The following is a 13,812-nucleotide window of genomic DNA, read 5'->3' on the forward strand; positions in this document are numbered from 1 at the left end:
AGGGATGATGAAAGCCTCCCGAGGTAAAAAGGCAAGATTTAAATGTTTCAGAATGTTTTAACTCTACAACAGTAGGTCATTGCCCTGTGTCCTGCAAAAGGACGAGGGAAGTTAAAATTCTGTGGCTCCAGAATCTTCCTCATATACATTTCACCCTTGTTGGGGCCAAATATGAATAATTGCATATAAATGGGACCCTCTTTATGCAGGGTTAAGAACATGATGTGGTGCTAGACCTCATGAGCTTATTTGCAGGCCGCAGTTGAACATATAATGGTCTGTTGAGGAAGTGCTCGGAGTTGGAAGGGTACACATCTCCAAATTGCACCCACCCTTGACAAGATCAGTTTTTTGGGAGACAAAAGGAAGTTTTAAGCTCTTCTGCTAGAAGTATAAATGCAACCTGCTATATTTTCACAGAAAAACCAAAGCTATATGAACATTGTTTATAGGTTTTGTAAATATTTTTTAAATTATCACAGGAAAAATCGAGAAAACGTGGAGCTTTCACTGATCCAATGTAAAACCTTCTACAGCAACACAGTAAAACTGGATTTTTTTTTTTTTTTTAGTATTGGCAACAGCTTTTATCTATTTGAATTGTGGTTTTACTAACTGTCTGTATCTTTCAACAATTCCAAAACGTAGCAAAACACTTCAGGTTTCAAATTGTCATTTATTTAAGCTCTAATTAGCCATATCATTTGTTGTCTAATTTTACACATAAACTTAGAAAAAATAAAATATAAACAAGTAATTTGATATTCCATTATGAGGCACTATCTTTCTAAGAAATCAAAAATAAAAAAAAAGCTAGTTGAACTCTGTGGTTTATTTCGTAAGTTGTTTAAAGTAACCATTTCCTAACAGATCAGGGTTCCACATTAAAGTAACACAACTCATAAGTCTAAAGAATTATGATAATATTTTCTAGACTGCATCAAGTCTGGGAAAACCTCTGTCAGAGTTAAAACATTGGAACACTGTTGCAAAAACTGACCAAACAGGTTTTTCTGCTGGATTTAGCGAGAGGATGCATGAAGCTATGGTATCTCTGTGCAAATTGTGCAATCCTGCATGCTGCACCCAAACTGTCTGTATTTTTTTGACCAATCATTATGAGCCGAACACACAGAGAACCTAAAGGCTGAACCTGTCTCTATGTTTGTGCGTCTCACAGGAACTATTTTTAAATTATAATAAAAATCCTTGCAGAAGTAATTAAATCTTTTATATTCTTTTGCATTTTGTCAGGTAAAATCGACTCACCCTAATATTTATATCTTACATTATTTTTAACAAAAAATGTGTAATGCTTACACCTTAGATACTTTACAGGTAGATTAAGAGCTTTTCTTTTTAGCTCACTTCGTTCCTAAACCTCAACAGAACGTTGCAGAACCTCCTATTAGTTTCCAGTCTACCAATTCCCTTAGATTTGACTATTTTTCTTCTTTGTTTAGCTCAATAACAGAAGATCTTAATAAAACAAATGTGTGGTTAGAACAACAAGCCATATGATAGGAGAAAAAAATAAAAGTATAAGGATTGTTTTCTAAAGCAAGTATCTTAGTGAAGTCGGAAAAAATGTGTTCATCTAACCAAAATAGTCTGTGTTTGTGTACCAGTCGCTGTGAGGTGAAAGCACTGAGGCTCTAGAGCCTGCAGTTGTCAAATTTTTATGAGTCTATTATAAAATCATATTATGAACCCCATAAGACCCTGCTTGTGTTTTTATCCTCCCCCTTTTTATAATATGATGCCAGAGATTTACTCTGAAAGCCCAACAGGAAAACCCTGCTTAATGTCAATGATTCAGGTTGCTATTAACTGAGAGTTTGGTCCCTTTAGAGAAGTGATACTTCCCTGTTATATTTTTTCGGTGTTTTCTGCAGCCTTTATTTGATGAACCCTATGAAAGGGGATGGGGGGGGACTTGCAGTAAATGACTCATGCCGTTATCAATCCCTAACCTGCTGTGGTAGGAATCAGCAGCTCCACCAGGGGCAAAGAGTCTGGGTGAACTACAGAGGCTCCCCATGGATCCGGTTCTCCAGCCTTTCTCAAAAAAGATTCCAGAGTGCTCTGAAGATCAAACAAGAGCAATAACGGTGCTGGAGGATAGTGGACAGAAATGTCAAAGAGCATTGGTGGATCCAAGAAACAGTTTGAGCAAAAACCTAAAGATTTTGTTGAATTAAAACTAAGACTTAACCTGCTTTAGAGTTAAGTGAGCTCTAAAGTTCTTTATATCTTTAATGTGATTTCAGATAATCCATTTAAGAACAGCCTGCCAAATGTTTCATTGGAAATGAATTGAACAACTGTTATAAAATTATTTTATCTGTATATTTATTTTGCAAGTTCAATAGCTCGAGTTTTGCTTTTTTAACCTAAGAATCAGTGCTGGTCCAAGGAGGTATAGGACCAGAGCAGCTAAGGCCCTAAACATTACGTGTAACATTACGGGGCCAGGAAGGGAGGTATGAGGTTTAATGTGACAGAAATAATCACAGAAACACGATACATCATTAAAATAAGAGATAAAATGATAATTATAAATGGTTTTCTTATTATTTAATAGGAAAGATAAGATCCTCACAGTTTGATCATTTTAAGAAAAAGGAAACCAAAATAAAAGGAGCTATTCAGGATGGTCAGACCTCCAGTACCACTGACCTTAATCATTTGGGACTAAACTGGGCCGTTACCATAACAATAGCACTACTCCAGTAAGAAATATTTAGAGAAGAAGGGAGGATATAGTTCTTTTTCTTTCTTTTTCTTTTTTTTTTTTTGCAAAGGTCAGGTCTCAGTAAACATATAACTCTTAATTCAGCCAGAATAAAGAAGCTTTCTCAAGCCAATAGTGTTTTTTTTCTTTTACAATTGAATTCCGTGTTTTCTGTGCTGTCTTCTGGTTATATGAAAGCCATCTTGAACTGCATTAGGCCCTTTTATTTTAGATAAGTCAGAGATCAATCATCTTATTTCCTGGAACAGCTCTCAAGCAGGTTCCAGACCTCTAGTATATAACTTTCAGTATGCAGGTAGGTGTTCTGTGTTTATCCTTCTATTAGATATTAATTATCAGTTAAAATTATTGCCATTGTAATTCATGCCTTTAATGACACTGATAAATCACAAAGTTGATTTAATTTCCGATAGCTAATATGACTGCTTGTTTAATAGATGTGGTGCTTTATGGTATTTAAAGTTGCTGAAACCTGTGAGGCATAGTTTCTGTTCATCTGTGTGGGGAAGGGGGGCGTAGCAACTTTATATAAAGCTTTAAACATACAGAGAAAATCACAGTCACTCTGACATGTGATCTTGCAAGGATTTAAAAACAGAGAAAAGACAGATGTTTTTTTTTTTTTTTTTAAAGTTTTCCATCCTTTATCTTCTTAACCCCTCTGCATGGTTTAACCCAAAATTATTGCCCCACCTGGTTAATTTAGGGTTAAAACGATCTGCCTTCACTTAAGATATCTGTTTTTAATAGGAAACGAGGCATCTATATCTCTAAATATAATAAAACAGGGTGAGAGGAGCGTGATTTAAAAAAAAAATGCAATTCAATTAAAAAAGCTGTTTCAAAAATGATTTAAACCCTTCTCAATAATAGAATTTCTAACAACGATAACACCAATCGAAATCATAATTGCTGATCAGTTTTTTTACATATTTCCACTGATATTTTGCTGATTTAAGCTCCAAGTCCTTAGAAAGTATTGCTCTAATATTCAGCTCCCCTCAAAGTTTCCAGTTCTAGTCAGAACTCTGTCTGGGCCACTCCTTAAACTTAATTTTAAGGAGGAAAGTGTAGTATTAAAATTAAATCTGATTAAAGCTTAATCTGCCAGGGATATGAATAATTTGGGGTTTAACATCTTATGAATCTAGAATGTATGCAAAGAGCTTCGGTATATCTGTGTTGTTAAAACGGGGATGATCTTAGAGACCCAAGGCCAGCAAGAGAACCTATAAAGTTGCAAAGTTTGGTTGTATCGTGGTTCCAGCTCCTGTAAGCATGAATAAAACATGGAAACACAGTCACAGAGAAATAAAACTTGACACCGTTTTCTTGTGATTGCCACTTAGTATTATTTAAATGGTGTATTTTAAAAATCTGATCATTTTATACACAACATTTTGAAAGTAACCTGTTAACTCTATCTATAAAATCAAGGTAGTGCAGTAAAAAAAAAGACAATATATCCCTTCAAAATGTAATACTGTGAAAAGTAACTGACCAAGACAATTAAAAGCCCAGAATAACATCTGAACACATGCTCTTTGTTAATCCCCATTATTGACCAGCCACCATGCAAAAGATCTGATAGAAACAAAAGAGGAAAGGCTATCAAGCTATTTTGCCTCCGTAGTCAGCAGTTCAGATTAGCTGTCAGTTCCCTGAGGGGGGAACAGCTGAAGATGAGAGAGGGTGATTTCTTCTGAATAATTTCATGCTTTGACTGGCAGAGCTCAATAATCTCTATTCCAAGACTGACGTCAGAGGAAGATAGACTAGGCAAATAAAGGCCCAGGTGCAGTCTAATACATAAATACAATCATCTGCCCTTTGGAGGGGTGGAGCGCATAAAAAAAAAAGGGAATTAATTCACATTTCTATTGAAGAAACTCCACTCAGGCGGGTTGTTTTCGAGTAGACAAAAGACAATCTTTATTTGTGTTGTTTCTCTCCTTTAGCCGACTTCTGTGTACGCCTTCGTCTGTCGGAGCGACCTCAGCAGCGAAAAGGCCGCCCTAAAAACACCATGAACAGAAAAGGAGACAAATCCATACATGACGCTCAGACCTGGAGGCATCCTACCGCTATCAACCGTGGATCACAAACCGGGGAAGAGAAAAGAAAAAAAATCTAGAAGGACAGTATCAGTGGGACAGTAGAAGAGAAGACACATACAGTATTTTTGTAATCCGTCAGAGGCTATAACCCATCACTGCATCCCACAAAGGAGTATTTAACAGTGATTTTAAATGCTACAAAAATAAGATGGAACAGAGGAACAAGCATTTTCCCCTTGGTTGTGTTTTGTACACGTTTGCATGTTTTTGTAAATGCCTAGAACTGCACACTTTTTTTGCATGTATGTTGGCGAGTGTGTTTATCTGTACATGGACTGCTCTGTGTGTGTACGTGTGTGTGTGTGTGTTAACAGTGCTTACTGTTAATGTTTGAGTTCAATCAAACACTCTTTCTTCCACTGTTTGCTTCTGTCCGTGTGTGCTTTCACCATCTCTTGAAGTGTTTGTGTATATGTCTGCGTGCATGTGCGTATGTGTGTCTTTGTGATGCTACCTCACACGTTTACACACCTCGCCTCATTTGCCACAGTCTATGTGCTTCCTTTATTGGTTTAACCCCCCGGACCTGGGATCAGCTTCAGTCCTTGTTTACGTCCGTCGTGATCCGAGTTGGGCTCCAGGGGCCCGATTTCCAGTCAGTTTCGCCCTGCGGGTCCATTTATCTTTCCGGCCCGAGCTAATCCATCAACGACTGAGAGCCCAGACAGGAGAACCCATGTGAGGAAAGAGTCTGAATTTTTTTTCCCCCCTTTGATGTCTGAAAAACTCTCAAGGAGAGCAAGAGAGTTGAAGCGCGATGTCAGATTATTTTCCGTTTTTTTTTTTTCACCATGAAAAAATATATCAATAGAAACAAGTTTGATCTGAAGGTTTCACAGTGGTCATGCAACTTGAGTGTCGCCTCCTTTTCTCACCTGCCCTCCCCTCCCACCCTTCACCCCGCCTTCCTTTAGAATCTCAGAGCCTTTGAGAAATCCTGCCAGTCCGACAGAAGGTACTGTAAGTGACCACAGTCATGACAATACAGAAAAAAAAACAACAACAAAGAGGTGGGTGGCCAGTGGTACATTCATACAAGAGAAAGTCATGGTTCCAAAAGTCACCCGACCCAGACAACGTTAGCTAGTGCTGGAGACGCCTGTGCAGGCCAGGCCGTGATAAATGCTTTGTTTAGAAACACATAAAAGACAAAACACAGCCCACCTGAAAATCTACATCCCATAAAACCCACCAATGACAACCCACCCAATACCCTGTGCCAGTAAAACAGGCTATGGTTATACTTGTCGCCACAATGTGAATTCTAAACCTCTGAAAATTCAAACTCTATTATCTTTAAGAACTTCTACTGCATTGAACGTACAAAAAGATCATATGACCAAAATATTTAGACCACCTGAACTTCTTCACATTTTAAATTGAACTTCAATTGGGCTTTTATGTGCTAGAGTTACACTGATACTGTGCTTCATTTGTTCTCTGAAGTCAAGATTTCTGACCTCCAAGAAGTAAATTTCGATTTGAACATTGCCACATGTAACAATTACAAGTTTTGATATGTGGGGCAACGGGACAATTCCAGACGTCCGCATTTATAATTGCTGCTATTTGCATCGACAGAAATAAAATGTTTCTGCTTTGACTGTTTTCATGCATGTACTATAAAACATCAATGCTTCATGTATTCACAAGATACTGCATTAAATTCTTGTTTTCATTGCTATGTTGTAGCAGTGGCCTTAGTGGCCATAAGGTGAACAATTTAAATACTTCCATCTCGATAGTTCCAGAGTAAATGGAATGCAGTATCAGTAGAGTAGAACTCTAAGGTAGGCATGCTTCCATTCAACTGAAATTAGAATTTTAAGTAAACTTTTAAAAGTTAGAAATGTGAGTTTTTGCTCTTTGTAATTGGTTGGAAGTGAAATACCTAAGCACTGCAACCCATAATTCTGTCTAATGGTTGTTGTCCACAATACGTCTTTAGCCACGGCTATAGTAAACAGGAAGCAGAGGCCACAACCTACCCATGACCAGAGATGAGTTATGGCGGAAGGTTTTACTGAATGTGTTGCTATGGGGGAAGTTTTTCTTAGATTAACATGTCAGTTGTTAGTAATGGTGATTCCGCTTCCAGCCATGTATACACGCATAAATGGAAGATTCCGGAAGACGGCGACAGCAGAAATGGCTGATCAGTCATGTCATTAAAAGGTCGCAATATCGGAGCTTATACAAAAAAAAAAGTTTGCATCTCCCGTTTTGTACATCAACCCTTTTTAGCAAAAACAAAAAACACCTCAAGGGAGTGTAAAAGCTTTTTTGAGAATTTAAGGGAGTTTATCTGAATTTTGACGTATCAAACTTCAACAGAACAAGCTGAGGGAATTGCAAGTAAAAGATAAAACAGATTATTTTCTACAGTTTCTGAACATAAAAACCTGAAAAGTGTGGTGTAGATTTAAATTCAGCCCCTTTTACTCTGATATTAGCAAATAAAATCCAGTGATGCCAATTGCCCTGTAGTTGCCTAATTAGTAAGTCGGGTCCATCTGAGTGTTATCTAATTGCACCATAAATTCAGCTGTTTGGTAAAGAACCGGTAAAGGAAAAAAAGGCAAAAGCAGACAGAGAATAAAAAAGATCAATACAAGCTTGGAACATCAAACAAAGCACTGCACAGTGAACAAACAGATTATCGAAAGAAACCAAACTCACCAGCGAAAATACGAAAATCCCAAAACCACAAGCACTAGATCTGACTTTTAGTTAACCAACAAAACAAACCCACTGTTGAGCCAAAATAAACCCTGTAAAAAACCCCTGTATAAAACAAACCATGTTCAGCATCTTAGAAGGGGATAATGGGTCCAAAATAAAACATTATTTTCAGAGAAAAACAAAGCCCAATTTCCTTGAACACACCATCTTACAAGGTTAGTAGGCAGTGCCAGTGGTGTCTTCAGCAGGGACAGGCTGCATTTTGAGAGATTCTTAGAGCCTATTGGAGGATATATGGGGCAATATAGAGTGAAAACCCAAGGCCTGTTATTAGAGCAGGTCCAAAGTCGGTCCCTGAGGGCCAGTGTCCTGCAAGTTTTAGATGTTTCCGTGCTTTAGCACATAGCTAATTCAGATAATTGCAGTTTAGTAAAAGTTTGCTTATTGCCCATCATTGAAAATCATTGACAGAGGGCCTCGATGACCAACATTGGATATCTATTGTCTATATTATCTATTATCTATATTGTAGAGGCTAGAGGAGACTTAAGATTACCATAAAAATACAACCAAAACTACAGTAAAATTATTTAGATAAATTGTCAAGAGCTAAAATGGCCTAGTCAAAGCCCAGACCAACATCCAGTTAGAAGTCAGTCAAGACTTAAAGACTGATATTCATTGACTGCATCTAATCTGAACTGCATCTACTTTGCAAAACAAGAATGGGTCAAGCTGCTGTAAAGATGTTCAAAGCTTTTAGAGTTACTACCCAAAAAGGCTTGTCAAATTAACTGGACAGAAAGATGGAGGAGGAATGCAGTGCCTGCCACACTTTTGAATGTTTATATAATAAAAAACAGATGAATGTTTATACTTTCACTTCCACTTGTCAATATTCTGTTACATTGTGATGTTTTATCTTATAAATTGTCAGTGAAATACATTTTAGTTAACTACGGTAAAAATACCAAATGTGAATAAGTTTCCATGACGCTGTAGCAAGTGACATGTCTTACTTGGCCTAGTTTAAAATTCTTTCACACTTTTTTCTCTTTGCAGTAAAGTCCAGGTAACTTTTCTCCTGCTCATTATAATCACTCTCATCCTCATTGTACTTTGGAGATGGTCTGCGTTTGTATTGAATTCCAATTTTAATGCCAGCTTGGCCACTTCCAATTCGTAGTTGGAGGAAGGGAAAACCATGAGAGCAAAAAACCAATCTTTGTGCACTCAGGCCTATCGCCTAATGCCCCCAGCCGAGATTGCAGGATAGGGACTGCAATGGAACGACAAGTTTAATCATAGCCATGGCTACTTCTATCCCATCAGTGGGCAAGAGTCAAAAGTCAAAAAACGACCCCCTGATATGAGTGCTGAGACATTTCTCTCGTGTTTTCAGCTGAAAGGTGCTGCTCCGCCTGGGATTCAGGGAAAAGAGAAGGAAGGGTAGCTTCCCAGACTGCTTATAAAAAAATTGCAGGTATTCCAGGGAAGGGTGTCTGTGGCTGGGCCATGAAAGGGGGGCTGGCAGTGGAGGGTGGTTGGTGGTCATACTGCAGTGGAGGAGGGAAGAAGGAAGAGGGTGGAGACAGAGGGCTTCCCTGAGGGGTGGTGGATTTAGAGGGACAGCCAGCCCAGCCCATCATCCCAGCATGGGCGCTCCAAGAAGAGGGGGAGAAGGGGTAGTCACAGCCCAAAGACTGGTCCCAGGAGGAGTGGGGCCAGAGCCGCTAACAGGACCGCACCACCCGCGTTGGATTCTGGACCACCGTCAGTCAGGAACGGCTCCGGAGAATCATATCCCGACCCATCTGGAACAGAGACAAGAGAAGAAAAAGAAAAGCGACAAAACATCTGAACCGAGAAGGACACAAAGACAGATGCAAAGATAAGATAGACTTTAAAAGACAAAGGAGAGACAAGTGGATCCGTCAGGGTGGGAAGGAAGACTGAAAATGAGAGACAAATCACAAAAAAACACTCTTCATCCTTGAACAGCTAATGAAAGGCAAAGAGTACACAGCAGAATGAATTGCAGAGCTGAAAAGAGCAAGACAGAGAAGACGACAGAAACAGAGCTCTGCAGGGGGTTTAACCAACCTAATTACAGTTTAATCACAGAGACTTGGAATCTGGAGCAGCTGACACTCACACACACTCACACAGATTCACAGCCACTCACTCACAGATATGAAACTGCTCACAGCTCACTCACGGAGTGACAGCATTTCATGGGGAAGATGAAAGTTGCAATGTCAGACAGATTACTTCAACTGAACACAGATAATAAAAACCCTTAAACTTAATGAAAAGCAGCAGCAATGACAAAAGAAGACTGCATGTTGTATCAGTAATAATGTAGGAGAGATTATTCCTCCTCTGTAGTAGGGTATGGTATGATCTGAGGTTGGAAAGCTGTAAAAAAGCTGACATTCCTTTGTGATGATCTTCAAAGCTGTGCCATTGTCTTGGGTGTTATTACCCAGGTATGATACTTTATTAAATAAATCTGGTCTATTTTTGAATCCCCATAAGGTCAAATTGCTATTGGAACAGACATACAGGTAGTTTTTTTTTCTTTTTTAGATAACACAGGTGTAATTTAATGTAAGCCAGAATGTGATCCTCGTGTATGCAAAGGTTTCCTTTAAGCTATTTATAAATATTCAGAGGCAAATGTGGAACACATGTAAGAGTTTGAGCACTGTCGGCAAATTAACTTGGAAGACGCAGGATGTACTAGACTGACTTTTGAGTTTAGAAACAAGCCTGACACTTTTTAGAACAACAGATAAATGTTTAACCTGTTACGTAAAAGTTACTAAATAAGAAAAAAAAATTGCTTTGTGAACGTATTCACATCCCATGGACTTTCTCACATTTGTTCATGTTAAAAACACAAACTGGAGTCATCTTTTATGTAATTGACCAACCATAGTCTGTTTTCATTGCTTCTTCTAAAGATAAATATAACGAGTAAATAAAAGTACCTGTTTGGTAAAAGCTGGCCATATTTTGGCATTTAAATCTCAGTATGGATACAGAAGTTCTCTGAAGCTGAAAGTTCTCTTAATAAAAAAAGCATTATGCAGGGGGGACATTTTTTGAAGAAGTCAAATGCAAGATCAAGTCACAAAACAACATCAGATGCTTTGGATATCTCACAGAGTTCTGTTTCTAAACCTACTGGACAGATAAAACAGTAAGGCAGAAATACAAACATAATAAAGTATGGCTAAACCAGACCTCACAGGTGTTCTCCACCCAATCTGACTGGAATTTAACTATTTCAAAATCATGAAATTACAAAAACTTGGGTTTCTAGAGATGCAAAACAGGTAGGGACATGGCGAGGACGTGCAGCTGTCAGTGAACGCAAAAAGTATAGACATAGTGAGAAACTAATGAAAAGCACAGCAAGCCTTGATATTTTATAAACTAATACAAAAGATGTGTCAATCAATCTATCAATTGTCATGATCTTGGAGCTGATGGCTGGCTTAATTGCTCATTTCATTCACCTGTTTAGCTCTGCCCTGTTTCTCATCACTGCTCATCTGCTCCACCTTCTCCTGCTTCTATTTAAACTGCTTAGTCCCAGCCATCAGTGCCAGATTAGTCTTCAGCCATTGGTAAGAGTTTTTCTAGCGTTACTAATAGTCTTCTGATCGCCTGATACTGACCCATTTCTGTCTTCAGACCTTTGAGCCTGCCTGCAACTGTTCTGGTCTGTTTGCCTGACCTGTCTTCAGATTCTACTGTGGACTGAACCTAGATCTGCCTTTTGACTTGCCGTCTGGATTATACTGCCTTCCTCCGTCATCTGCTCGGATCTGATCTCCTGTCAGTTCTGTGTCCTTTAAGGCTTCGGCGTCTGGAACTCTGTCCGGCAAGTGCTGCGTCTTGTCAGCTGACCAGCTGGTATCAACCTCATTTTCGGGGCAAGGTCTGAACTCTAAACCAGAGTTACCGCCCACTGCTGCTGTAGATTCGCAAACCATCTGTTGTTGCTTTAAAAAAACGCTCTATAAGTCACTGCTATTTGTCCTGCCTGAATGCTGGATCCCTCTGTTCTGAGTCATTACATCAAACAATCAATCAATAATTTTTATTTTATGACAAATATAGTCGGTTTAGTGCAGTCCCCCAATTAAGTGCAAAAACACAGGAACTTTTTTGTCTCCAGCTTATAGTTATACATTCTGTTGCTATATTACATAAAATTCCACTGAAATGCATCAAAGTTTATGGTTGTGAAATACAATAAATTTGAAGCCATTTCAATTGTTTTGCAAAGCTACATGTTCATAAACAGACTTTCATGAATCATGTGAGGAAATCCAGTAAGCGGAATCACATCGAGGTTGGTCACCTTTTCAAAAAGCACTTTCAGCCTGTTCTGTTATCTTTTTACAAGGACAGAAGGTCTCCCTCACACCCAGCGTGATGTGATGTGATTTGATGTGAAGCGCGTTAGTCACTTTGAGCCAACGTACATGCACACATATCTCCGCGTCCGTTTCTAAACATGTGTCGTTGTGTGCGTGTGTCCCTTTGCGTTCAAGTATGCCTTTATGAGTGAATGTCTGTGTGTTGTCAGAGTGTGTATCTCTGGAGGTGTCAAACTGTTGCCTTGTTGGGCTTTGAATCCGAGCACAGCCTTCTGCCAGAGCATTCTATCAGACCTCTTATCCCCCCTAATTTTACTTTGATAGGCAATCTGGATCTTTGTGTGTTATATATGAATGCGTATGTGAGTGTGTGTGGTTAGAGCGTGGCTTACCTGGAGGTCTGACATACACCTTCAGCTTTAGACAGGCCCGGCCCACATGGTTTGGGTGAGGAGATGCTGCAAACACAGAGAATGGAAAATATGATTACCACTTAGAGTTAAAATTCTGATTAATACTTGGTGGTTGTTTGTTTTTTCAGGTGTCTTTACTAATTAACTGGTTGGTAGAAAAAGAAACATTTGGTGGAGGTGCAACTTACTAAGAGAAAATTGGGCCAATTATCACTGCCAATATACAATTTATGAGAAATTTGAGCCTTGTGGATCTGAGAAAATCAAATCCGTGCTTTCAAAATGCATCACTTAAATTACTAAGATATTATTTATAATGATATTGACATGGAATCTTCACCTTCCTCTTGTAATTTAATGAATTAAAAAACATAAAATCTTTCCTTTAATTACAACTTGCACAAGAGTATGCCTTTCAGTCCACTAATTGAGATATTTAAATAGTTTTCTATACAGATTATACGTAAAAAATTAATAGTAATTACATGAAAATACATCTAAATATCAAACGCTTTAGATGTGCAAATACACCAGAATGGAATTAATTTGACTGATCAGCATTGCTGTTGATGTTTATTAATTGCTGATCAAACTATTTGACTATTAAATCTTACACTATTTCCGGTTTTGTTTTTGATGTTTTGTCCTTAATTTGTTTGGGTGTTAAGTATGTTGCCTTTTGGTGGTATTTGAGTAGCTGTCTTTCTAGGCAAAGACAATTTAAAAAACGTTTTAATTTAAAAGTTTAAATTCCTGGTTGAATTAAAGTCTTTCTTTCAAGCAGTTTTATGATTATTCAGATCGCCTGCCGGGTCATCCCATAACAACTTACTTAACCCTCGCATTTCATCTCATGAAATTGCTTTGGAAAAATTAAAAGCAAATCGTTTTAGAGTATTAACAGTCTGTTTCATCTTTTTTTTTTTTTTTTAACTGACCTTCAGCTTTGAATTTTTGAAGTTTTAAATTATGCCACCTACCATTTTCTAACTAAGCTGCAGGATAGTTAACAGCTTTTTATATGGACTAATTAGAATGGAGAGAAAAAGTCCCAAATGTTTCCAAATACTTGCGTTAACACACTAGTTTTAATCCTATTGTATGCTGTAGCAGAACCACTGTTCAAGAATTCACTTCTCTCTCATTATTTAGATTTATAAAATATTATTGAATATCATACATTTATTCACAGTTGCTTTTAAAGGTGTACTTTCAGGTCGAAAATCCGAATACAACTACATAATCTGCTTAAAGTATTTCCATGTCTGGATAGGTAAAAAAAAAAAAAGTATAATGGCTTTATTAGTAAACAATTTGCTTTTTAAAGATAGGTTGCTCCAAGTTGTACCAGTTCTAGATGTACAGGGTTATCATCCATCCATCCATCCATCCATCCATCCATCCATCCATCCATCCATCCATCCATCCATCCATCCATCCATCCATCCATC

General features: G+C 38.1%; 1 protein-coding gene across 2 annotated transcripts in view; it reads right to left on the minus strand.

Annotated features, from left to right (window-relative positions):
* Positions 1-7,591: 7,591 nt before the first annotated feature.
* LOC107093741 (ephrin-A2-like) overlaps positions 7,592-13,812 on the minus strand; it is a 156,019-nt gene continuing 149,798 nt past the window's right edge. Inside the window, exons 3-4 of one of the 2 annotated variants that reach the window (XM_015388985.1) lie at positions 12,341-12,406; positions 7,592-9,368 (exon numbers count right to left, since the gene is read on the minus strand). In XM_015388985.1, the coding sequence (XP_015244471.1) occupies positions 9,244-9,368; positions 12,341-12,406 (191 nt within the window). In that variant the 3' untranslated portion in view covers positions 7,592-9,243. The remainder of the gene's footprint in view (positions 9,369-12,340; positions 12,407-13,812) is intronic. The other variant, XM_015388986.1, reaches the window with a different exon arrangement.

Source organism: Cyprinodon variegatus, unplaced genomic scaffold, assembly GCF_000732505.1.
Source record: "Cyprinodon variegatus isolate N-32 unplaced genomic scaffold, C_variegatus-1.0 Scaffold444, whole genome shotgun sequence".
In the NCBI taxonomy this organism is placed as follows: Eukaryota; Metazoa; Chordata; class Actinopteri; order Cyprinodontiformes; family Cyprinodontidae; genus Cyprinodon; species Cyprinodon variegatus.